The sequence below is a fragment of the Amyelois transitella genome, chromosome 13 (genome assembly GCF_032362555.1).
Source record: "Amyelois transitella isolate CPQ chromosome 13, ilAmyTran1.1, whole genome shotgun sequence".
Taxonomy (NCBI): Eukaryota; Metazoa; Arthropoda; class Insecta; order Lepidoptera; family Pyralidae; genus Amyelois; species Amyelois transitella.
This window is the reverse complement of record NC_083516.1, coordinates 7982821-8009979: the sequence shown is the minus strand read 5'-3', so window position 1 is coordinate 8009979 and position 27159 is coordinate 7982821. Positions and strand designations below refer to the sequence as shown.

At 37.8% G+C, this 27159-nt stretch overlaps 1 protein-coding gene across 1 annotated transcript; it reads right to left on the bottom strand.

The window, feature by feature from the left end:
• On the bottom strand, window positions 1-27134 carry LOC106129229 (uncharacterized). Its single transcript, XM_060947417.1, has 27 exons — window positions 26964-27134; window positions 26022-26164; window positions 25165-25326; window positions 23432-23614; window positions 20882-23072; window positions 20634-20774; window positions 20318-20458; window positions 15504-15649; window positions 14754-14824; window positions 14459-14550; window positions 13708-13968; window positions 12684-12869; window positions 12227-12354; window positions 11301-11462; window positions 10744-10830; window positions 8720-8918; window positions 7884-8009; window positions 6775-6903; window positions 5488-5694; window positions 4682-4891; window positions 3388-3481; window positions 2380-2522; window positions 1641-1881; window positions 1042-1209; window positions 808-895; window positions 505-610; window positions 1-150 (listed from the first exon to the last, which is right to left on the bottom strand). The coding sequence occupies exons 1-27, from the start codon at window positions 27132-27134 to the stop codon at window positions 1-3; spliced, it is 6126 nt and encodes a 2041-aa protein (XP_060803400.1).
• Between the last annotated feature and the right edge of the window lie 25 nt (window positions 27135-27159).

Below are 27159 nucleotides of genomic sequence, written 5' to 3'. Positions count from 1 at the left end.
CTAGAAATCTTTCTGTGACGGTACTCCATCTTTCTTAAACTCCCTGGACTTAAGGTGTTTAGCACTTTGATATAAATTCATTTTTATGTCCGGATACGCGTTCAATAGATCCTGCCACTCTTTCAATCTCAAATATACAAGATCAACCACCTACAAAAAAGAAATTAGCATAATAAAATATATAACATACATATAAATATATCGCCACGTCTATATCCCTTGCGGGGTAGACAGAGCCAACAATCTTGAAAAGACTGAAAGGTTACGCTTGCTACGAAGGCTTAATGGTGGAATTGAGTTTAAATAGTGACAGGTTGGTAACCTATAGCCTGAAAGAAGAATCACAACTTTGTTCGCCTATACGTAGACCTTAACGACCTTCCATGGAAAAGAGATAGAGCGGACTTATTCTACAGTGCCGAAACACCACACGGCAAAGTAAAAACAACTTGAAATAAATAGAATTAGGTTTTGGCAATGAGTAAGAGAGAGGAGCAAACATACCGTTCGTGTGTAGTAGGTATATTGGAATCTTGTATTCGGGAACAGTCCTGGGACGAATCCAAAATATCCGTTTGTGGTCAATAATGAGGCCAACTTCTTTTCTGGACTGTTATAAATAAAACAAATGATTCATTTTAGTGTACTTAGTACTTTACAAACAGAATTATTTAACATAAAGTTTTTAAATGTAGAACTATTCTATGGTTTTTTTTTTCTTTATCACATTTAAATATCGGCCAGTAAGAAATAAATGATAGTTCATTTTCTCTCCCGCACATGTAAAATTAAAAAAGGTTTGCGTACCTGAAGAAATTGTACCATTTCTCTACTTCACCTTCATGTATGAAGTACATTGTAGCTACAATGTCACCCTCTTGGACTATGCACTTCCCTTAAAAAAAAAACAATGTATATTAATAACGTTAAAAAGTGGCAAGTTTTCTTATTTTTAATTATGACAATATATTTTCATGATCATGGATAAGTTTGGTGTTTCCTAAAGCGACTTGTTACCTTAGCAGCACTAAAAAGACTCACCTGGGAACACAACAACCCTCCCAACTCTGGCTACCAACTGCCTTGTGAAGTACTCAGGCAGTTGTCTGAACAGAGGCGGTGTTAGGATATGATACAAGTATAGAGCACTGAGGATGTCTTCACGGAGACAGTCAGGTGCTTGGTGAGCTAGTTCTGGGAGCCAGTTGCCTGGATTTAGATAGATTACGGTTAATTCGAAACATGGTTATGATGAGGTGAGGTGAGTGAGATCAGTCAAAATAAAGTTATTAAATCAATATCACTTTAGAGTGAAACGAAACTATTCGAAAACAAGGACAATTGCTGGTAGGATTTAATTATCCGTTTTTTACGGATATTTTCTTTCCCATAGATGCCGCCTTCTGACTTTTAGTCTTAAAGGCTGTTTTGCCATATAAATATTATATATCTAGTTAAAAAAAATGTTAAGGGTGGATAACCCTTTACACTAAGGTGTAGATGTTGGCCGATTCTCAGACCTACTCAATATGCTCACAAAATTTCATGAGATACGGTCAAGCCGAACATTGTGACACGAGAATTTTATATACATATAAGATAGTCCATTTGTAAGTATGTTCTAAAAAGAGCTTACTTACCTCTTTGCCTATGCCACAAGTGGTTAGTATACTCCACCACAGACCGAATAAGCGAGGGGGAGAGTCCGCTATGTTGAAGGTATATGTTCAAAGTCCTCACGCTGAAGTCATACTGGTACAGTTCTCGAAACCTCGTGTATATAGCGCCAACCGCCACGCTCATGAGCCATATATTAGTCAGGCACAAAATGAAGTTGATAACAATCTTGTAATAGATCTGAGTGGTGTTCACTTGCATGACCTGAGTAAAAAAAAGTTTAAAATATCTATATTTAAATTAGGAACTTCGATACTTAAAAAATCTTAAATTTTAATCCAAAGTATGGGTAATTTAAACTTCAACGCTCAGTAGTTGACACTTAATCTTTTCCTTTGCTATACATACAAATATATACCCAACGTCTGTATTTTTTACAGGATAGACAGAGCCAACAGTTTAGGTGTAGTGTGTACAGGGTAGAAAAGACTGAGCAGTTTAAAAGCTCGCACTGGATGAATGTGCATGTGTATATTCCCATAGCCGCCTTTTACGACATGCGAGTGAAAGAAGTAGAGTACTCTTTTTCTAAAGTGCACGGCACTTATAAGTTAATAACTTATAAATAATAATCTAGAACAAAAACCTACAACCGGAATAAAATTACAGACTAAAACTACGCATCACGCAAAACCTACCTGTTCTAAGGCGACAGAACCACACGGACAATCCGGTTTAAATAACGCCTAAGAGTGTACTTACAGTGTTCAAAGTAGTATGTGTCTGCAATAACACTATGAAAGTCAGCGCTACGATGTAGTCCGAAGACCAGTGTTTTGGAGTCACGAAAGATACTCTTCTTGAACCATGTTCATCAAAAAAACTTCGAGTGATTCGAGCACAACCTTAAAAAATAACTACATAAACATTTATACATACTTAAAGTAATATCTATATTCCATGCGGGGTTGACAGAGCCAACAGTCTACTTTCGGCTGTACGGCTTTATGATGGAATTGAGATTCAAATAGTGGCAGGTTGCTAGCCCATCGCTTAATAGAAGAATCCAAAATTTATTAGCCTTTCCTTACGACATCAATAGCAAAGAGATGGAGTGGTCCTATTCTGTTGTGTCGATAACCACACGGCAAAATTATTATTAATTATGATTAAAAAAAACTGTTGACCTCCACGCCTTTGATCTGCTATCATCCATTCATCAAAGTTAATGGTCCGATTATGTGAAGTTGGAAGTATTGGCAACACCTTCGGATGAGTTTCTAGTGCAAAGAAAGTAACGAAACGATTAGTTTTTTCTTAATTCAATAATAATAATGTCGACTTACATATAATGTGCAATGCAAGAGACCTACATTCAGTTCTTATTTTATTTTGTTTGTTTCGAAAAATTGTATTTTTTAAAAGAAGATATCTAGAATTCTGATTTGTTAGCTATAGGTCTTTTATATTCAAAGAGACCTTTCAAAATAAGATGTTTGCAAGAAAAAGCTCAGTACGACAACAAAGGAAATAAACCTATCTCGGGCTTAGCTGTTGTCTTGCAAATGTCCAAAAAAAAAGACTATAGTGGAGGGTGCAACTGGTAATGCGCAAAGATGAGAGAGAGTTAGACTTAGTTGTTAGCGACTTCTAGTAGCTCTCCCTCATCTGACCCCAGGCTTTGAAGCAACACTGAGGAGGAGATTCCCCTTAAATACACTCAGATCATGACAAATTCATATTAAGATTTCAAATTATTTATTTACTTACCACCTCTACAGCCAAAATATATCCAACCACATGTCATCGAATGCAAAAGCAATGTCAAAATTATAAACTTCAATGAAATCGACGACCATTGGCTCTGGAATACATAATTTACATATAGTCACGTCTAGATTTCTTGTGGGATAAGCAGAGCCAATAGACTTGAAAAGACTGTCAGGCCACGTTCAGCTGTATGTCTTTATGATGGAATTGAGATTGAAATAGTGACAGGTTGCTAGCTCATTGCCTACAAGTGGAATCCCAATTTTAAAAGCCTATCCCTACATCGCCTTTTGCGACATCCATGGGAAATATATGGAGTGGTTCTATTCCAAAGTGCCAGATACCACACGGCACACGAATCTGGAATTCATCAACATTAAATAAAAATTAAGTGTTGTATAACGTTTTGCATATAACCCCTGGACACTCCAAACAAATGAAATAATTCCGATACGAGTTCACGCAACAAAAAAAAAAAACAATGGCGTGTTCATAATACGCAATGTGTACCGCATACCTTTCGAAATTAATAAATGAAGTTGGTACCGAAGAGTATGTAATAGCTACGTTTTAGCTGGTACTTTCAAAGCAACTTTGTAATATGTAACTTTAATTTCTCTATAATATAGAGGGTCTCACGCTATTATTTATACTCTAGTCACTAACTTTATAAGGCTGATTTTAGAGACACGCGTTTAATCAGCACCAGCTACACGTGCACGATTACAATTTAACGGCCTATGTGGCGTAGCGGTAGTCCGCTTGTCTGTGACACCGGAGGTCCCGGGTTCGAATCTCGGCCGAAACGCCGAAATTCTAATCTCGGTCGAACACAACTGAAATGCGCCGGTCGTGCGCTAGCGCTGCCAAAGTGCCTCGTTTTACAACCTGTCAACGTGGCATTTCAGTCTTGTCAAGACAATCGGCTCTGCCTACCCCGTAAAAGATGAAGACGTGATTAGTTGATGTGTATTTTTGAATAATTAAATAATAGACAAAACTGCCTTATAAATCAAGGATACCCTAATCCTAAACTCTCGAACGGACCTATGAATGTGGATGAAGCGAAAGAAGTATTTAATTTGCTCTGCGCTAATATCCTGTTTGGTTTCCTTCCACCCAAAGGTTGACTGGAAGAGATTGCAATAGTGCTAAGTCCGCCTTTGTACCATATCTGTCTGTTATGTATGTTTTTCCTCTTATGGTGCAATAAAAAGTGTTCTCTATCTATCTAAATGTGTTGGGTTCGTGGCAAGTGATAGATTTTATGACGTATACCTATAAATGATCTTACCTTGAAAGTTTTACATAAATGTTTGTGAAATTCGTACAATAGATGCAATCTGGCCAGCCTCGAAATCTGATAATAGATCCAATGGTCAAATATCAGTGTTACTACAGGCACCACCAGTGAAAATATATTTACATAGAACTTCCAGCTTCTGAAAAGGCGGGGACCTATTTTCACGTTCATACACTTGTCTCCAATTACTGTCACTTCTAACTGCAATAATAATAATCTTTTATTCCTAAAATTTGATTACAATAGGTCTCAACTATACATACATTTGCGCGTATACATATTTGTTACCCTCGAGACGTCGGAATCATATTTTTTTAAAATAAGAATAAGAATGTCTTTAAATAAGAAGTAAGCAATTATGATCATTATGTCAATATTTCAATAGACTTCATATAAAATAAAAAGTTACACTGTGGGATGTCTAACCGGGAAAAAACATCTGTATATGAATCCATACTAATATTATAAATTTGAAAGTGTATTTGAACGTTTTTTTGTCCGTCTTTTACGCCAAAACCACTAAATCGATCTCGATACTAATATATGTGATACATGACAATGTGTATTCGTCCACATAAATGTATACATATAATCACGTCCATGTCCATAAACAAAGCCAACAGTCTTGAAAAGACTGATAGACCACGTTCAGATGTCTGTTTATAAGCCTACCAAGTAGCCTTTACAGACATCCATGAAAAAGAGATAGAGTGATCCTATTATTTTTTATACTGGTGCCGGGTACTTCACGACACGGTAATACGAGTATTTATAACATAAAAAAAAACAATACTTACATTAAAATACTCAGATATAGTATGTGCCAAATGCACTAGGTCGAAAACTATAAATGTGGTCGACAAGAAAATGGAGGCGCCTCCTGGAGGTAATATGAAAAGAATGAACGTCATATACGCAGTAGCGGCGGGGCCGTACAGGCACGCTATGAAAAGCCACCTGCTGTACCAATTACCTCTATGTGCTTCCCTCGCCACTGTCATCCACTAAATAAGAGAAAACAATTAAACATTTATTATTAGTGTAATGCTGTGCGGTTTTTCGGCACTCTAATAGAATAGGACCACTGCATTCCTCACCCGTAGATGTCGTAAAAGGCGACTAAGGGAATGAATAATATAATTTGCTGTGTGGTTTTTCGGCACCCTAATAGAATAGGACCATTGCATCTCTCACCCGTGGATGTCGTAAAAGGTGACTAAGGGAATGGATAATAAATTTGGGATTCTTCTCGTGGGTTGGCTTGGCTGGTAACCTGTCACAGTTTGGATTTCGGTTCATTAATTACTGGCCATACGGCCATACTTTCAGTCATTTCAAGGATGTTGGCTCTGTCTACACTGCAAGGAATAAAGACGTGATTATATTTATGTATATATTAGTGTAATAGCCATATACATATATATAAAAGAAGAGGGCAAATGCCCTGTGCGCCCTCGTGCGCCGCTTCTAATACTGGATTCTATAACAAAAACCGAAACTACCACAGTCTAAAATATTGTTAATTACGCTTCTCTAGTTACTTTCGTCCATTAAGGTTAACTTGTGAAACACCGCTCAGTTTTCAGAATAATTTTAGTACGTCATGGGGCACAAAAAGGTCTTTAAATTTTGTTTATAACATACACACATGTAATCACGGCTTTATCCCCTCAGGGGCAGGCAGTGCCAACAATCTAACTAAGAATGAAAGGCCACGCTCAGCTGTATGCTTTAATGATGGAATTTAGATTCGAATAGAGACAGGTTGCTAACCTATCGCCTAAAAAAGAATCACAAGTTTGTAAGCCTATCCCTTAGTCGCCTTTTACGACATCCATCGAAAAGAGATGGAGTAGTCCTATTCTTTTGGTTGCTAGCCCATCGCCTAAAAGAAGAATCCCTAGTTTATTAACCTATGCCTTAATCGCCTTTACGACATACATAGGAAAGATAATGAACTGATCCTATTCTAAAGTACTGGGAATCACAAGGAAATTATAATTAATTTTAATTATAAGATAGTCCTAAAATAGTATTTATTTGAAAGCCGCGCTATATAAAGCAGAATAGTGATAGATACATACCGGCAATTTGATAGTTTTCCGACCTCGTAAAATGTATCTGACTGTGTTGTAAGGATTCTCAGGTTGAGCTTTCTTGGTCGCCATGAAGTCGTTACGTGATTGGGGATTGTTTTTTATATTTTCCCTGATCTATAAATTGAGAAAGAAATCTGATTATATTTTGTAAACTCATTATCTATTACGATTTAAAAAAATAGTTGCAATACTTCGGCAGAAATATATATATATGGGGATTTATATACAAACGTGATCAACAGAAGCCAAAAATGAGATTTTGTAGTATGTAGAAATTCCCTCCATCTATATTTTTGTACTCGCGTCACGCAAAAACTATTGCCCCGATTTGAATTATGAATAAATACTTTACAGTTTCCTTATAAGTTTTTCACCATAATGAGTATCATATATTTTTTTTAATATGTAAATGGTCATTTTTGAACGAAATTGATTTGCTTGCTTTGATAAATAACTCAAAAAAAAATTCAAAATTCAAAATTTTTTATTCATTATTATAGGATATTATTATATCGCTTAATAATTGTCGTATGGTTTAACAACTTGGTTGACGTCAAATATATTACTTAAAAACTAAGTTTACTGCCGCTTCCAAGGCGTCAGTGCAGAAGAAGCGGTAACAAACTGCACTGCAGCATTTTCTTTAACAACTTGATTCTTTTCTTAGGATAATTTTTTTAGGCGATGGGCTAGCTATTAGAATCTCAATTCTATCACTAAGCCTAGCAGCTGAACGTGACCTATCAGTCTTTCAAGACTGCTCTCTCTCTGTCTACCCCGCAAGGGATATAGACGTGATTATATGAATGAATGAACTAACCGTGCCGTGTGGTTCCCGGCACTAATAGAAAAAAGAATAGTACCACTCCATCTCTTTCCCATGAATGTCGTAAAAGGCGACTACGGGATAGGCTTATAAACTTGGGATTCTTCTACTAGGCGATGGGCAAGCAACCTATCACTATATGAGTCTCAATTCTATCTTAAAGCCAAATAGCTGAACGTGGCCTATCAGTCTTTCAAGACCGCTCTCTCTATCCACCCCGCAAGGGATATAGACGTGATTATATGAATGAATGAATGAATGAACTAACTTTATCAGTGAGAACTTCATCGAAATGCTTTATAGACATTTGCAAGACATCAGTGTACCCGTCCGCCGTCACACTCACTTTGACTGGCCGAGGAACGGTACCAGACAGTTGGCCAAATATTGCACCCTGTAACAAACATACATATATCATCTATATCCTTACGGGGTGCACAGAGCCTCAGTCCCGAATATACTGAAAAGCTACTGCATGGCGTGTTTGCTAACCGATACTCTCACAGTTAGAGAAAATTCAGGCATGTTAATATGTGACCAAGATGCAATTTGAGTTAAATTACCTTCGAGTCCCTTCGTGTAGAAACATGACTTATCAAATCTAGAAGACATGACATGGTCATATGGTTCATCCCGAGTTTCCCTCCAGAGAGGTGAGTATTTATCCAAGACTAACTTTAGGATAGGATTTTATTCACAGATTCTATTTTTATTGTTCATTGTTACTAAGTACATACATGCATATGGTCACGTCCATATCCCTTGCGGGGTAGACAGAGCCAACAGTTTCGAAAATACTGAATGGCCAAGTTCAGCTATTTGGTTTAATAATAGTATTGAGATTCAAATAGTGACAGGTTGCTAACGCATCGCCTAGATAAAGAATCCCAAGTTTGTAAGCCTATCCCTTAGTCGCCTTTTACGACATATACGACGAAAGAGATGCAGTGGCCCTATTCTTTTTTATATTGGTGCCGGGAACTACACGGCATGTGTTTCCCGACCACACGGCATCTACTAAGTATATAATGCCATTATTTATTTAATAAATAAATCGCCTACGTTATATAAGTGGACCCTGGGCTAACCTTAAGTGCAAATTACCTTTGTCAAAATGGTAATTTTTTCTTCATTTTGAGATATAATCACTCTCCCTCTATGCACGACATAAATGTAAGGCATCAAATCCATTTCTCTCATGATTTCTTCGCGTGGAATAAAATAAAGTTGGGAGCTCTGACTCGACAATTGTCTTTGGAACTGTTCACCACCTCCAAGCAATGTGTCTAAAGAGGCATATGTTCTAAAAAATATAACAATGATACAATACATACACAACAATATTATTTTATTTCTTTATATATTTATGTACATCAAAGAAAAAAATCATAATTGAACTTTGTCTATAAGGAGAAATTTATTACTTATTTCTTAAGAAATTTCTTGCAGTAGGCCCACGACAGGACAATGTAAAAAAAGGCATCGGTTTGTGTACATAATTTATAAGATACTAGCTTTCCGCCCGCGGCTTCGCCCACGTGTAATTCGGTTATATACAGCGTTTTTTAATGATAAAATAAATTTCGGGTGTTTTATTTATGCATACCGATTACGCCGAGATTTATAGACCGATTTACGTGATTATTTTTTTGTTCGGTAGAGTATACTTTCAAGTTGGTCCCGTTGTTACCTAGTCAGGATCTGATGATGGTATTCCAGGGAAATCAAGGGCAAACCTCAAATTTACAGGCAATTACGTTTTTGACAATTTCATAGATCTGTTTAAGTATTTGCGTCTGATAGTCATCATCCCATGTGAATGAGCTGATGATGGAAGGTACAACTCCTCAACGGTTAGGAGTTGAAAGAAAATTCTTACGAAGTTATACGTACATGTGAGGCTATTAGGTTGACCTGATAATAAAAAGTAAATCTCATTAACGTTAAGAATTTAGGTGAAAATGGATGCGGACAAATTTCGTAGCTGTTTGTATGGGTAGTGTTAACACAAAATAGGGATTTAAAGGCGTGATGTTATTAATGTTATGCATGTATGTACATAATTATGTATGTTATTATGTATGTTAAAGAGACGACTGAAAGTTGTCATACAAAGTCTTTTTTTTTAAGGATGGGAAATCATCAAATGACCTCTCCCGCTCTGGGTGGAACGGAAGGGAGTGTCAGACTTTTACTGACTAAAACCCACCTCGTTCCTTCAGTTGCCCTTTGCGTTCCGGGGCCACGGTATCTCGTTAGAACTTTCCCGCAGCCCCGGCTCAGTTTATCCCGTTTCCCCCCCTTGGGGGTTGACATTTCAAAAATCCCTTCTTAGTGCTCACTTATGTTACTAAAGGAACCTCTGTTCAAAATCTCAGACTCCTATACCGAGCGGTTTCGGCTGTGCGTTAATAAATCAGTCACCCAATCGCACCCCCTAAACCACGATTGGAGGGTAGTTTGAAAAAACTTATAATGTCAAACATATTTACTTGCCTATGTACGTGTTCATGCCAAGTTTCAAGTTTATAAACCCAAGGAATAAGATTTTTCATAGAAACGTTTTTACCCCTTTTCCCCCCCTTGGGGGTTGAATTTCCAAAAATCCTTTCTTAGTGCTCCCCTACATATCCCAAGGAACCTACATTCCAAATTTCAGCTGTCTACGACCAGTAGTTTCGACTGTGCGTTGTCTGTCAGTCAGTCACTCAGTAACGGAAGAGTTTTATATATATAGATAAATCACGTCTTTATCCTTTATAGGGCCTTTTTTGTCCTTTTAGGGCCTAAGGTAGGTAGAGCCATGAGTCTCGAAAAAACTGAAATGCCATGTTGTCTATGGATTCTATACCGAAATAGAAAAATATTTAACCCTATGTCATAAAAATTACTGATTAATTGACAACCAAAATAACATGCATAAGTGGGTACCAAATACAATGAACCTTTATTAATTTGTAAATTAAGAATACTTTAATAAAATTTGATCAGATGTTTCAAAAGAATGTGTTCAACTATGTAATTTTTATATTAGAAAATTAATTAAATGATCCTTTTTAAACTTTATAAGTGTTCTCAAACCAAAACTTAGTAAATAATAGTAAGAACCTCATGAAAAGTATACTTACGCTTTGTAGAAGTAGTAACTCAGATCTTGCCTGAAAATGACTCCCATACGATCGAATATCAAAGTATGAATATTAATGCCTTTGGTCCTGTAAAAACAAAAGGTATATATTATTTTAATACGATACTTAATTAGATGACGCATTGATGACATGAGGGCGATAGTAGCTTACCGCACACTATTTATCAGAACGTCAGTGCCATATGATTTATCCTGTTACTCTTTTACCATTACAATATAGGTTAGGTTTCCCTACAAAGGTTGCGGAGGTCAGGCGGAAGTCGCTTCAATTATAATCCCGAATGACCCAATCCAGGATCCTCTCCTAATAGTTTGAAAAGCAACAGAGTTAACGAAATTCTTCAGTGTAGTTTGTTCCGCCGCTTTGGAAGCGGTAGTAGATATCATTATTATACTTAAGTTAGGTTAACGTCAATAATATATAAATAATATCCAAGTCGGGATCCTGGTCATATTGTACCAGTGATTGCTCTTTAGAGATGAGAGGACATTGACCTCGGATCCTCCCTAGGGTAATGATAATGATAATTAATTTACCTTATCCACCAGTAGCTGAAATGAGCTACTGCTCTCTTAATAAGTTTCTTTTCGACTCTTTCTGCAGTTAAAAATGTTTGTAACTGACGAACGCCATGTTGGAATAATGTATCGCTCCTTGATATAAGTACTAATAACGTCAATGAGTATGCAACGACAAACCTTTGAACAAATAACAAGTTTACCATATTGAAAATATAACCAACCAATAACAACCAACTATTAAAAACATATTTTAATGAAAAATGACCTCGAATGACCTTTTTCATGCCCGGCCAAAAAAGTCTGACGATTGCTCATGGTATTCTTTTCCTTAAGTTGGTTGTATTATTTATCATATGGGGAGAGGCTTATAAACTTGGAATTCTTCTTTTAGGCGATGGGCTAGCAACCTGTCACTATTTGAATCTCAATTCATTTTAAAATGGATATCGTAAGAGGCGACCTACGCATAAGTAGTAAACCCAACCACGGAGGTCAGATAGTTTTCCTGTATTTTATTCCTGGAAGCGTACCTAACTATTCAATTTAGAAAGGGCGCGACCTGGACTAATTACAGCAAGATAATGTAAAAAAAACTCGTTTCCTACAAATACCTAAGGATACCATAAATAAAGATTCTTTGCCGTGTGGTTCCCGGCACCTTAGAATAGCACCACTTCATAATAGGACTACTCCATAATTTCTATGGATATCGTAAAAGGCGACTGAGGAAAAAGCTTAACTCAGGATTATTCTAAGCTATGGGCTAGTAAAGTGTCACTAATAAAATCTCAATTCCATCATTAATCAATGCAGATTGACGTAGCCTTTTAGTTTATTCAAGACTGCACTCTCGTCGGCTCTCTCTACCCCGCAAGGGATATAGACGTGACTATATGTATACATGTAAGGATTCTTTATCACTCTTAATGTAAGCTACATACCAATTCACTACTCCAAGTACGAATAAGTTGATTGCTACTAGTATATTTCCTTTCTCTCTTATTCTAAACTTCCCTAAATTCATACCCAACAAACCCGACTGCGCCAAATTTATACTATGCGCAAATAACTGAAATAAAAAAAAAGAAATAAAATATTAAAACACAAAATTTGAAACAGTTACAATGATAAGAAAGGTTTGGTATTAACAACAGGAAACAGAACTTAGTCGTATAACATTGCATACTTCTCATGTTTGCGCACGAGTTCCCTACCTTACCTTTTTATCAGCATCGTATCGGTATCATCTATACTAATATTATAAAGCTGAAGAGTTTGTTTGTTTGAACGCACGTTATACGCATATGTTTTTGCTTCTCTGCTCTGCTGCCTTCTAAAGTTTGGAAGAGAACCGTATTATAACTCTATTTGCTGTATTACAAAATAAAAACTATTCACCATTTTCAATTGATCGTTGGTGGGGCGGTCATCAATCGTCATGTAAGAAGGTAGCCAGCAAGTATCAAGACGAGTCATATTCACAAGGTTGTCATCATTATCAAAAGTGAAATTTATGCAGTTAGTTATGAGAAAATGGCTACCAGCGAGTGTTAGAAGAAGCGTTATGACTTGCCATTTAGCAATCTGAAAAAAAAAGTATTTTTCAGTGCCGTGTGGTTCCCGGCACTAATACAAAAAAGAATACGACAACTCCATCTTTTTCACATGGATGTCGTAAAAGGCAAATAAGGGATAGGCTTAAGAACTTGGGATTCTTTCTTAGGCGATGGGCTAGCAACCTGTCACTATTTGAATCTCAATTCTATCATTAAGCTGAACCACCAACTACCAAACAGCTGAACTTGGCCAGTCTTTTCAAGACTGTCGGCTTTGACTACCCCGCAAGGGATACAGACGTGATTGTATGTATGTATGTAGTATTTTTAGCACATATCCGGGATATATTTGCTCTAGTGGGAGTTTCCAGGAAGAAAAGTATGTTAAATAAGCTCTGTGGTAGACAGACAGGGTTATTCATAAAAAGCAGAGTGTGAAGCCAGCTATTTCACTTCTCGCGAACATTGTATAAGGCAAGAATTTCAATTCCATCAAGTAACCATCCATCTCTACGTGGCCTTTCAATCTTTTAGAGACCTTTGACTCTATATCCCGTATGGAAGAAAGACATCTATACTAATATTATAAAGCTGAATTTGTTTGATTGTTTAAACGTGCTAATTTTAGGAACTACTGGTTCGAATTGAAAAATTCTTATTGTGTTGAATAGATCATTTATCGAGGAAGGCTTAAGGCTATGTAACATCACGATGCAACTTTTAGGAGCGAAGAAATAATGGAAAATGTGAAAACAAAACGGGGAAAATTATTCATCCTTGAAGGCTTTAATGACGCCCAAAATAACTATTCCACGCGGACAATAGATATATATATACATGTGTTTGCTCATGTGCGCATAACTTACCTTAATGATTGCACTAATAGACGACGGTCGATCGGCTAAATAGTCCAAGAACCCGGTTAAAATGTACAAATGAGCGAAACGCGCCGTCGTATTGATCAAGTTCAGAGAGCCCTCGTCCAGCTCCCTCGATAATAACATCTGAAGAACATGGTCCCAAGGAACGCATCCAATGACGTCCATACAGAACCCACGCGTTAGGTAGTGTGCCATTGTCTTTTGTCTGGACGTGATCAATATACCCCTTTCGTCGTAATAAGCCAACTGAAAATGAACAGTACAAACCTTTTAATCTATATTTTTTCTTAATAATTCAAAGATCTATTACGCTCAAAGAGAAAAGGCTTCAATATTTGAATCTCAATCATAAAAAAAATTTTAAACGTACGTATAGATAAAGATATATTTCATCAGGCATCATTCATTTATTTATATATTCATTTGTATATCCCTTGCGGGGTAGACAGAGCAGACTTGAAAGAATGACAGGTTACTGTGAGCTGTTAGGCTTAATGATAGAATTGAGATTCAAATAGAGACATGTTGCTAGACCATCGCCTTAAAGAAGAATCTCAAGTTTATAAGCCTTTAGTAGTCTTTTACGATATCATGGGTAAGAGATGGAGTGGTCCTATTCTTTTTTATATTAGCGCCGGGAACCACACAGTTCAAAGCAGTTATAACATTACAATTGTTAACTTACTTTTCGTATTTTTAATAACAATTTTAGTGTGAGTTTCGGATTTATACTTACAAAAAACTTCAGTACAATATCCATCAAAGAGATTGCATCACAAATAGTCACTAAAAAGTTTAAATACCATCTGTAGAACACACCACCACCACCTAAAAGAAAAGATTCATATATACACTAGCTGTAGCCCGCGACTACATTTGCCGTAAAAATTCATTAACCTTCAATCAATTGCCCCTTAGAGGGGGAGGAGATATTTTGTATACCAGTTTTTTTGCGGGACAAGCGATTTTTTTCACTATTTTATTAATATTTATAGATTATATTGTTTTCTGGGCAAGAAATGCAATCTTACCTAATAAAGCCACCGTTACAATCGATATCAACACTGTTAGTGCTCTAAATACCATCCAAAATTTCATCAAACTGAAAAAGGGAATTATTATTTACATGTATGATTAATTTGTTACCAAATTTAATTTTTTTTATTTTTATGTCAGTAATGAAAGTCATTAGGTATAATGTTCTCTTTAAGGTTCATACTCTTTGGGTTAAGTCTTTTAATGACAGAAAAAATATTTGCTTAGAATTAAAAGACCAAATCACAGATAACTTATACATTTTGAAATTTTATTTTATACATAGTTTTGGTACTCAAATCGATAAGATGTCCTAAGCATCACCCGTTTGAAATGGGTGATTCTAAGGGGACAAGTTCAAATCTCAATGTCATGAACTAGACTTATGTACTTACATTAGTTTGCGTACTGACCGATACTAATACGGTGAGGGAAAAAATCGTGAGGACACCAGTACTTCCACGCAACTGGATATATAACTATGATTAGATATGGATTAGGTTCCCCTGCATTGGTTGCGGAGATCAGATGGGAGTCGCTTCGTGTAACAACTTTACTCACCCAATCGAGGATCCTGTTCAAAAGGTATACCCCTGGCTAATATTTAACCGACAATAACTCCAAGAGAAAAAAGAGTAGTTTTAAAGTTACAATATTTCCGACATGAGATATATGCATTATTATTTTATTCAATTGTATTTGTAAGTATATTGAAAAAATGGACTCTTTTTATAAAATTAACTTACCTCGAGTCGGGACTCACGTATAATTCTGCCTGCTCAGGAGGTTTCTTCTTTGTTTCTATTTTGCCTGTGTTTTGCACGATCGCAGTCTGAGATCTATCGCTAAACTTCTTCGCGTCAAATACCTTCTCACGGATTTTTTGTAAATACTAAAAGTGTATAGATATAGAATTTTATTTTGACATGAATAAACGTAAGCTTGTTTAAATATATAGGTTTATTTATGAGTTGTTATTTATAGTGCCGTGTGGTTCCCGGCACCATTACAAAGAATAGGACCACTCCATCTCTTTCCCACGGATGTCGTAAGAGCCGACTAAGGGATAGACTTGGGATTCCTCTTTAATGTAAATCCCTGCCAATCTAAGGTCTGCCGCGCCGATGGATGCATGGCTAGGGGCGAGCCTAGTCTCGAGCGTGCCACTTCCGCCATGGGGTTGGGCGACCCCCAGGTAATGGCTAGCCTTACCCTGGCATGCGGGGCTCTGCTGGGGCGGACAAAATTTTTCCCTAGCGTCTCGTGGGAATCGCATGGATGCAAATTTTTTGAAAGAGCACCTAGATGGCGGCGATGGTGTCCGCACCCCATCACGTCTCGTTCCCGGCGGGAGCGGTATGCGGTCTGCTGAAAGCCGCTTTGCGACGATGAATGTAAGAGGAGGAATGAAGGATAAGATTGAGGAAGTATGCCAGATGATGGATGAAAGACGTTTGGATGTGTTGTGCGTGAACGAAACGAAGCGGAAAGGATGCGACGCGACGCAGCACGGCCCTTACACGGCGTATTGGTCTGGAATTTCCAGTACCAGCCGAGGCTGTCAAGGGGTCTGTCTAATTCTTTCTGCACGAATGGCTGAGTGCGTGAATGAGTATGAGTGTGTCAGCCCTCGTCTTCTATGGATTAGGCTGAAAGTTGGAATCACTCGGATCTTCGTTCTAGGTGTTTATGCACCTTGGGATGTGGGTTCGAGGGGTACAACATCAGCAAAAAGCGAAAACGAGGAGTTCTGGAATAGTGTAAGAGAAGTATTGAAAGTTACCAAGCCAAATGAGAAGATTATTATGTTAGGTGATTTTAATGGATGGGTGGGTGTAAAGCGTGATGGATATGAAAAGGTGCTTGGTGCGTTTGGTGACGAAAAGGTGAATGATAATGGAAGAAGTGTATTAGAAATTTGTCTAGAGTGGGATCTTTTTGTGTCGAACTCAATGTTTCAACATAAAGAGATCCACACCTACACAAGAGTGGAAGGTATTTTAAAAAGTATGATAGACTTTGTGATTGTAGATGAAAGATTGAAGAACAAAGTGCTGGATACCCGTGCATATCGCGGTGCTGGCATTGACTCGGACCATTTACTGGTGATATCCCGGATAAGGGGTATCTTCAATCGCTGGCGGCACAGGGTAAGGGAGCAAACCAGCGCTTTGGAAAGAGTAAAAGTAGAAAATTTGCAAGATATGGATGTAGGTAAGAAGTATATTAATAGACTGAAGGATGAATTTGAAGATTTAGATGAAATGAGCGATATTGAAGATGGATGGAAGGAATTTAAAGAAAGAATTGTGAAAGTAGCTGTTGAAGTGTGTGGTGTAAGTAGAAGAAGGAAAGGAAAAAATCACAAAAATGCGTGGATGAGTAAAGATGTGCAAGAACTTGTGCGATTAAAGAAGAAAGCATGGCTGGATTTGTTAGCAGCAAAAGCTAACTTAAGAATGCAAGAGGTTATAGATGAAGATGTGAATGAAGCACGTAAGGAATATAAGAAAATGAAAGATTTGGTTAAGAAAGCTGTGATTAGAAAGAAAGAAGAGTATAAAGAGGATTTTGATAAAAGGCTATCGGAAGACTTTCAGTCAAATCTGAAAGTATTCTGGAAATCCGTAAGGTCAGCCCGAGGAAATACTATAACCAGAGAGCTGACTAGGATCAGATGCCAGGATGGTAGCGTTGTGAAAGGAGAAGAATGTGTACTAAAGATATGGAAGGACTATTTTGAAAGTTTATTTGAAAAAAAGGAAGGAAATAAGAAAGATTTCTGCTATAGCGAAGAAAAAGAGAATGAGATGGAAGGCGAAATTGAAATGTTCGAAATTGTGGAAGCACTTAAGAGTATGAAAGCGGGAAAGGCTGCTGGGTGTGATAGAGTGTCGGTCGAGATGCTTAAAGCAGGAAAAGGCGTAGTAGCTAGTCAGTTGTACTGCCTTTTCAATTTGTGTTGGAGAAGCGGCCGAGTACCAAAAGATTGGTGTAAGGCTGTTATCGTGCCACTTTACAAAGGAAAAGGGTCACAGCTGGACTGCAAAAATTATCGTGGTATAAGCCTGCTTAGCGTCGTCGGCAAATTGTATGCTAAGGTATTGATTAATAGAGTCAGGAATGAAACTGATGACAAAATATGGGATGCTCAAGCGGGATTTCGAAAGGGAATGGGATGTACTGATCAGGTCTCTTCCTTGCGGTGCATAGCCGAAAAGTTTTTGGCCAAGAGTCAAAAAGTCTATTGCACATTCGTAGATCTGGAAAAGGCCTATGACAGAGTTGAGAGGAATGAATTGTGGTCAGCACTTTCTATGCATGGGGTGAGCAGTCTCTTGATACGAGCACTGAAATCCTTATATGAGGATTCGAGTGCTTGTGTCAGGATAAACGGAGCGCACACTGAGTGGTTTAAGATTGAGAAAGGCGTTAGGCAAGGATGTGTTGCGTCACCGTGGCTGTTCAACCTATTTATGGATAGCTGTTTGACAGATTTGAAAGAGTCTAAAAGTGGATTAAGGATGAATGAGTTACTCGTCAAATGTCTGCTCTATGCCGACGATCAGGTTATACTGGCGTCATCAGCGGAGGAGTTACAGGAGATGGTAAACTGTATGCATGAAGCTTTAAAAGAGAAAGGAATGAAAGTGAACGTAAGTAAAACTAAAACACTGGTTTTTGAAATGGAGAAAGAAATGACAGCATGTAATATTTTGATTGGAGGAGAAAAAGTGGAACAAGTGAAAGAGTTTGTATATCTAGGATCAAAGTTTACATCAGATGGCAAGTATGATAGTGATATTGAAAGGAGAGTGAACGCGGGGAACATGGTGAATGGAGCTTTGCATGCCTTTATGAGCAGTCAGAAACTATCCAAAAAGGCTCAACTGGCTGTGCACAGGGGCGTGTTGGTCCCGACATTAATGTATGGGAGTGAAAGTTGGGTATGGCAAAAGAAGCATGAAAGCAGAATAAATGCAGTGGAAATGAGAGCGTTAAGGAGTATGATGGGTGTGAAATTGAGTGACAGGATAAGGAACAGCGTGATAAGGGAATGTTGTGATGTGAAAGAAGATGTAGTTACAGGAATAGAAAAGGGTATGTTAAGATGGTTCGGTCATGTGGAGAGGATGAATGAAAGCAGGTTGACTAAGCAGATATACAAGGAGAGTGTGGAGGGAAAGGTCGGAGTGGGAAGACCTAGACGAACGTATCTTGATCAAATTAAGGACGTCCTGGTAAAGGGTCAGGTCAAAAGTACCCGAAACCGCCGAGCTTGTATGAAGAGAGTTATGAATGTGGACGAAGCGAAAGAAGTATGCAGAGATCGTGGCAAGTGGAAAGAGGTAGTCTCTGCCTACCCCTCCGGGAAAGAGGCGTGATTTTATGTTTATGTTGTTATTTATACACGCGATATATATATTTTTACACGCGAGTTTACACCAAGTTTTGAAATACATCTTACATATTATCAAGTCTATATCCCTTGCGTGGTAGACAGAGTCAACAATCTTGAAAAGACTAAAGGACCACGTTCAGCTGTATGGCTTCACGATGGAATTGAGATTCTTTGCTAGCCCATGGCCTAGAAGAAGGATCTCAACTAATTTAGATTCAGAATGTTATAGGTTATTGACTAGCAAGTCATCAATTGCTAAGAGAGACACCAAAAGCAGGTCAAAGCAGCGCAGTTTGGAAACGGGCCCGCACCAAGATGTAATAAAAGATGTAACATTCTCTTCGAAGCGCGTGCCTGCGTTCTTATTAAATATGACGAGTTCGCGCTTTCAAACTGCACTGCTGCTTTTCGAGTATTCGACTCCAATGAAAATTGTATGTTTGCAACATGCAGAAAAACATGCACAATGCAAATAAATACAGAGTGACTTTTAATTCAACTGCATAAATTTAACTGTTAAGTGTACTCATCTAAAGGATATTTAAAAACGTTAAAAGAAAATTATCGGTTCATATTTCAGAAAGTACGAAAAAAATAAAAGTATCAAAATCCACGATCTTAAATACGTCATATCACCCCGGCCGGCGGAAAAGCGACGCGTAAGATTCAGAGGTCAACGACAAAATTCATTCAGCTGAGCGATCTCGACAACTCTGTACTGTACTTGAACATGATACTAGAAAAATAATTTATTTTTCAGACATTTATTTACATGTTTAGTTTTAATTTCTTTTTGTAGTATTAGTCTGTATTAAAGCGTGTGACGTAGTTTTTGAGGGTATTTTAAATGTGAAAATGATGACGTTTAATTTAAATAAAAATAGGCTCAAACGACAAAAGGATACAGTTGTTTCAAATGTCACCCTGTATATACGAGACGAATTACACAGATTGAGTTAGCCGCGAAGTAAGTTCGAGACGTGTGTTACGAGTATCTAACTCAACGATACTATACTTTATAACAAATACTTATATAGATACACATTCCAGACCCTGGTCAAACATAAAAATTTCGTTCCCATCATGCCCTGGCCGAAATTCGAATTCTTGAAGCCCTTGAAGAAATAAGCTTTAAAATAAGATGCAGAGCAGACTTACATCGGAATGCTTTATGATATAATTGTCATAGATTTCATCGAATTGAGAAGTGAATTCCTTTATAGTATTCGTTAGGTAGACCCATTCATGCGGATAGCGTTTCATGATATTGTTAAAATCTGTCACTCTAATGTGTATTATCTGAAAGAAATTATCAAATCATATAGCTGCTAGCTTCTGCGGAGTTTCGCTCGCGGGAATTAAGCGCCATCCACAAAAAGCGATGAAAGTTCATAAGAAGTAGTTTTCCTCCCTTTCTTACTCTGCCGTTAACCACAGAGATAGAGAGAGACAGAACATAAGACACATTTCTTACCTCACAATCTGTATATGCAACATACGTCCGAATCGATGGTTTCCCTAACAAAACGGGAGTCATACTGATCATATCACCAGGTCCATAAAACCTCTTCAGCACATCTCCTTTTTCGTTGTGGTACTCACATTTCACATAGCCCTGAAAAAAAAAATACTATCCGCTACTATGCCCATAATAAATCTATGTCATATCGTTTCGCGGAGTGAAGAAAGAATAAATTCTTAAAAAATTTCAAAATCACTTACTCGAACTATCCAAGTAATATTTTTACATATCACACCGAACAAAAACATTGTAGCATTTTGCGGCATTATTAAGAACTTAGCGATATAAGCTAGCTCTCTAACAAGCGACGGGTCTGCGTCGTAAAAAGCGTCTGATTCGCCAATAATCTTTTCAGCCACCTCACCCTGCACCTTCCAGAATATATCGTATGGCTCATCTTTCAATTTATTTGGATTTAGAACATCTACTCCGTGGTGATGTTTCCAATGACACTCCAAATATCTCTCCAGTCTTAGCATTAAATTCTTATGAATAGTGTGATGGCGGTAATAACTCCTCAATGTAGTCACGAATCTCTGATAGTTCACTCTATCTCTAAACTTCAAATACATTCCTGCGATAAATATAGATTTGCAGTACATGGCTATAAGATATCCATGGTAACATATTATCATGTAAACGGCTATGTCTATCATGGTATTTGGTTGAACTTCAGAATACGTGTATTCAAACACGAATTGTGTTGCAACAATTACACTCTCAAGGCTCTTGAAAGCACAGTCTCTCTCAGATAAATTATTATCATCGCAGTGGAATGTTCCAAAAAAATAGCTAGGACTAAAAATGGGATAATAACGAATCATCAAGAATGTTACAAATGCAGTAATGTACAGGTATGAAAAATAACTCAAAATAATTCTGACATATACTGGGAATATGTGGTCTTGGCCTATGCTCCAATTGCGTCCACTGCTGTCAAACAATATATATATTTTAATTAGCCGATTAAACTGACATACATAATAGTATTGGGGACTCCCAACCCAAATTGAAATAATTTCTATCCACAAAGCCGCCAGTACATCCAAAACAAAACTAGGCTTCTTGAATCTGACCAACATAACTGAAGCGAAATCTGAAGCGCCATACTCGTCGGTATTTACTGATGTAGACAAAGATACGAAAATGTCGGCGATGTAAAAAAAATCCGAAAAATATTGCATATTAAGAAACCACGGGGGCAATTGTGTTTTACACAAGTTTGGTGGATATGTAATTAACACGAAGATTACAACCATAACGATAATGAAATGCCATATGTGACTAAACGTCGTATTGCGCGCCAATACCCACGGAAACTTGTCATTTACAAATAATGATGACTTTTTCAATTGTGAATCATTACACAGGACCAGTTGACCGAGATACTTGGCACAGTGGTAAAACGTTTCCTCGGAAGGCATCTCACATTTTTGAGATAGCTTGGATTTTTTCTTGTAAGAATCAACGCAATCTGATATCTCCCACCATCGTCTCTTGACCCAGTCCAAGCCTTCGTCCTCCGCTCTGTCCAAACCTTTTACGTTTTGTTTGCAGCTGTACAGGGTCTTAGCATGTTGCATTTTATCTTTTGCTAACTGAAAGACGTTTTTTCTATCGTCTGGATATCGATGTAAACTTCTCAATAAATCACTTCGTGTTATATATAGTACTTCGCAGTACGTTAAACATTTAACTTTTATTTTTCTTTTTAGAGGAGGGATGATGAAACTTATATCTCCAAAAAGAGTACCTCCCGACACTGATAGCAGAGGTGTCGACCCGTCATCTGTAGAAATCAGTTGTACGATGCCCGATTTCAAGTAATATAAATGTGTATTCGAATGTGGTCCTGCAAAAAACCTTGCTCCAGGTAACTTGTAGTCTAGTCGTATTAAATCACTGATAAATCTCTTGTACGGACTGGATGTCTTCCTCAGTGTGGGACTGTGAAAGAAAACAGGCCATATCATGTCTTGTTGGATATCAATTCGTAGATATCTCGGTAGCTCGGTCAGAATATGCGGTATGTTGATGATTCCAACCCGTTGTGTCCACATTAAGTTGTAGAAATTTCTAACACTGACGTGGGCCGTAGGAGATGGGTTTCTGCGCTTCGTTTCTTGTATCAGCTTATCGACATGTGGGTGAAACGTGGAGATCCATCTAAGTGATAAAATGGCTTCGGAAAATAACTTGGGCAACAACAGAACGATGTCAAGTATACAGCCACAACACATCAGAGCACAAGCGATCCCGAATTCAAGCAATGTCGATGGTTTTGTCTCATTAAATACATGATGTATAATATACGACATTACGTATTGATAGCCATAAAAGTACCATGCGAATTTATCACTCACGGATTCGTTCTGAAAATAAAAAAGAAAACTTAAAAAATGTATATTTTTGCTTATTAATTTAAAAGCGCCCGCATCTTTCGCCCGCATGAATCGACAAATCCCGATAACTTGAGTTCGCGCGAGAATTTCCAAAAGTCGTTTCTTAGCTGACATCTCCTAGTCACAATCTACCTTCTTGTCTCGTGGTTACTTACTTACTACATATCCAGTTGCTTAAATGTGCTCACCCTAACGATGTTTTCCTCACCATAACATCGTAGAAACTTAACACAGGAAAAGAGATTTTAGTAGTACACTTAGTATATTAGTTGATTACCTTCCCTGCGGCAACGATATTTCATGAGATTTTTGATTACCTTACGAACAATGATTACCTGAACGGCGTACTTTCTCCAATCATAAAAATACTCTGTTCCTTTGCAATCTGCGCAGAGTCCATGAAACGTTAATAGTAACATCATACACGTAAGGAAATTCACACATAAAATAATTGTGAGTGTGTATCCAGCATACAGCTTCCAACATGTATGCGTGTTAGTCAGTTCAAAGTATTCTACAACCCTGTATATGCTGAAAGAATAATACACACAAAGTTAAAAAATTACGCCTCTTTCACGGAGTGGTCCACAGAGACTACATCTTTTTACTAGCCACATCATGCAAGGTCATCTGTTTCGGGTGCCAGAACGATATTTTTGGCTTATTTATGGAATAATAGAATTCAGATTGTGACAATTTTAGTTAAGCCTTTCCCTTGATTGCCTTTTACATCCCGCACGGGAAAAAGAGCAGCTGGTACAGAATATGTTTTTTTATTCCCTACCAGACCATAAAAAAACTTGAACTAGATGAATGTGCCTATTTGCAGCGTAAAAGCTTGCACTAGATGTCATGGCATATAACATACGAGGTAGGCAGAGCTAACAGTCTTCAAAAAAAACTGAAAAGCTTTGAAACTGGAAGAGATCCCTTCATGGGATAAGTCCGCCATTGCAAGTGATTTATTTGTTTTATAACTATGTACTGTTTCATTGTAATTGTGTAAATTTTTGATATAAAATAAATTAGGTACTTAAAACAAAGTTTATTGCCGCTCCCGAAGCGTCAGTGCAAAAGAAGCGGTAAAGAACTGTACTGCAGCATTTTCTTCAACAACGCCAACTTCAAAACTATCCAGACTTAGAATAGAAATGTGGTGGATAGTAATTAGCCGTGTATAGTATAGCCGTGTGGTTCCCGGCACCAATACAAAAAATAATAAAACCACTTCATTTCTTTCCCATGGAAGTCGTAAAAGGCGACTAAGGGATAGGCTCAAAAACTTGGGATTTGTTTTTTAGGCGATAGGCTAGCAACCTGTCACTATTCAAATCTCAATTCTATCATTAAGGAAAAAAGCTGAACGTGGCCATTCATTCTTTTCCAGACTTTTGGCTGTGTCTACCCCGCAAGGGATATAGACGTGACCATATGTATGTATGTATGGATAGTAATTACGGTAACTCGGCTATCGAAAGTATCGATAGTTGACTATCGATTTGCAACACTACACACGGCGCTGGCTACCACACGGCAGTAATGGCGTCTTACGAGCATCATCGTCTTGGTAGCGTCTACACGGCGTTCACGGTGCAGATTTCTTGTGGGCGAGATTTCCCTTAATCCGCCGTGCTGACGACGCGAGAAAGACGCCCAGAGTGTGCTCTAACACGTCTGTAGGCAACCTTTAGCAACCGTTGCTATGGCGTATACCAAGAAGGTTGCCTACAGACGTGCCGTGTGGTTCCCGGCAGTGCCGTGTGGTTCCCGGCAGTGCCGTGTGGTTCCCGGCAGTGCCGTGTGGTTCCCGGCACCAATACTAAAAAGAATAGGACCACTCCATCTCTTTCCCATGGATGTCGTAAAAGCCGACTAAGGGGTAGGCTTATAAACTTGGGATTCTTCTTTTAGGCGATGGGCTAGCAACCTGTCACTATTTGAATCTCAATCCTATCTTAAAGCCAAATAGCTGAACGCGGCCTATCAGTCTTGTAAAGACTGTAGGCTCTGTCTACCCCGCAAGGGATATAGAAGTGATTATATGTATGTATGTTTGTTGCCTACACGTCAATAAAACTTACATGATAAATTCCAGGAAACTCATGATGTGCGGCCAGAATGTAATGACACACGTGTCAGGCGCCAACAACTCGTCGAAGGGTATCAGCGATAGAACATCTATTAATATTAACACTGCTGATTTTGGTAGGTGCTCCCTTCTCACCGCTTTATCAGTAACTTGTCTGTTTATTGAAAAAAAAAAAAACATAAACACACAAAATCACGCCCCTTTCCCGGAGGGGAAGAGATCGCGGAGGGTATCGTGTGCTTTTGACTTGATCTTCAGCCAGTCGCCCACGTTTTGCAGTTGAAAAGACTGTACGGCCAAATTTACCAACGTCAGTCAAGCATTATTTCACACAAGACAAATATGTAAAGAGCAATAAAATATCCAAAGAATATTCTTTCTAGTGCCGTGTGGTTCCCGGCACCAATAGAAAAAAGAATAGGACCACTCCATATCGTTCCCATTCAAGGGATAATTTATAAACTTGGGATTCTTCTTTTAGGCGATGGGATAAAGACGTGATTATATGTATGTATGTAAGAATATTCTTTATAATAAAAATTATTCAGTTATCGCATAGTAGAAAAACATTCAAAATAAGTCATTAATTCATGAGATAGGTCCGCCATTGCATGTGATTTATTTCTTTTTCATGTACTTTTTCTGGTAACTGTGTAAATTTCTGTGCAATAAAAATATTACAAACAAACAAACAAAATAATCTTTCTCGTACCATTAATCTCGGTTACATCCTCACCTGGAGAAGAAACATCCATGGAAAAAAGATGGAATGATCCTTTTCAAAGTGCTGAGAACCACACGGCATATAAATACTAATAGAAAATAAAACACAGTAGAATGAAATCATACCTGTGAACAATATGAAGGAAAGTGTCCAAAAAGTATATGCCGTTTGCAAACACCATATAAAAATATCTTATACCCTGCGTAATGATGTTATAGTCGAAGACACTAGAGCACATTGTTATGTTGAAACACCCATCTAATGGACCCTGAAACAAATAATCACTTCATTGCAACTTCTATACTAATATTATAAAGCTGAAGAGTTTGGTTGTTTGAACGCACTAATCTCAAGAACTACTGGTTCGAATTGAAAAATTCATATTATCATCAGGAGCGAATGTCCAAAGCATAGCTAGTTATGCTTATAACCCATTTGTCAGCTGAACTAATAATCAAAACCGTTTGATGCAAATGATAACTACTCGTTTATTCAGTGACTTCGTTTATTACTGTCACAACAAAGACTCCAATATTTTATAAGATTAAGTTTTAGGAGCCTTAAAGAAATTGAATTGAATTAATTGTATCGGGCAGGCAGCCACTAAAGAATTTGCCAGACATTTTTGCATTTAAAATGCTAAAATTCACGCAATTTTACTTACTGGAACACGTGTCTTACGCTAAACTCACATCCTCTACCCTCATATACCTACATTATATGTTATTATGAAAAAATTGTAAGCTTTATTTAATACAATATTTTAACTTGCCTCTTACATCACATTACCTGCAACGTTTCAACTTAAACGTTACACCAGCCCAAAATGAGATAGAGAACCTCTGAGCCAAAGGTTTTTGCTTGCCAGCGGTCGATGATAAACCACTGGTAATAAACCTTCCATCGTGATAATTGGAAGCTCCTACGAGCTTCGTTAACTTACTGAGGCAATCAGCTTGGACCACATTTTTTGCACTAGGTAAAACTGCTTATTCCCTAACTCGTCTCTAACAACATCCACGGCAAACAGAATGGTGGAGGAATCATACGGCAACATTTTGACTTACCAGAAAAGTCTTATGGAGTACGCAAAGAAGTACGAGAAATTGGAATAATGGGTTAAATGGTATGAAAATGCAGTCACTCCACTGTATCTGGGCTTCATCGTACAAGCTGTTGTCTACTTCTTCTTCATCCTCTTTCCAACTCTTTTCACTGATACTGGATCCCGTCAACATTGTGAGGAAGAGTAGGTAATCGTTG

Coding starts and splice junctions, on each gene's coding strand:
- LOC106129229 (XM_060947417.1), bottom strand. CDS start 27,134: ATGTTGACGGGATCCAGTATCAGTGAAAAGAGTTGGAAAGAGGATGAA. Junction 20,775..20,881: donor ATATTACTTGGATAGTTCGA/GTAAGTGATTTT, acceptor TTTTTTTTTCAG/GGCTATGTGAAATGTGAGTA. Junction 896..1,041: donor GAGGGTTGTTGTGTTCCCAG/GTGAGTCTTTTT, acceptor TTTTTTTTTAAG/GGAAGTGCATAGTCCAAGAG.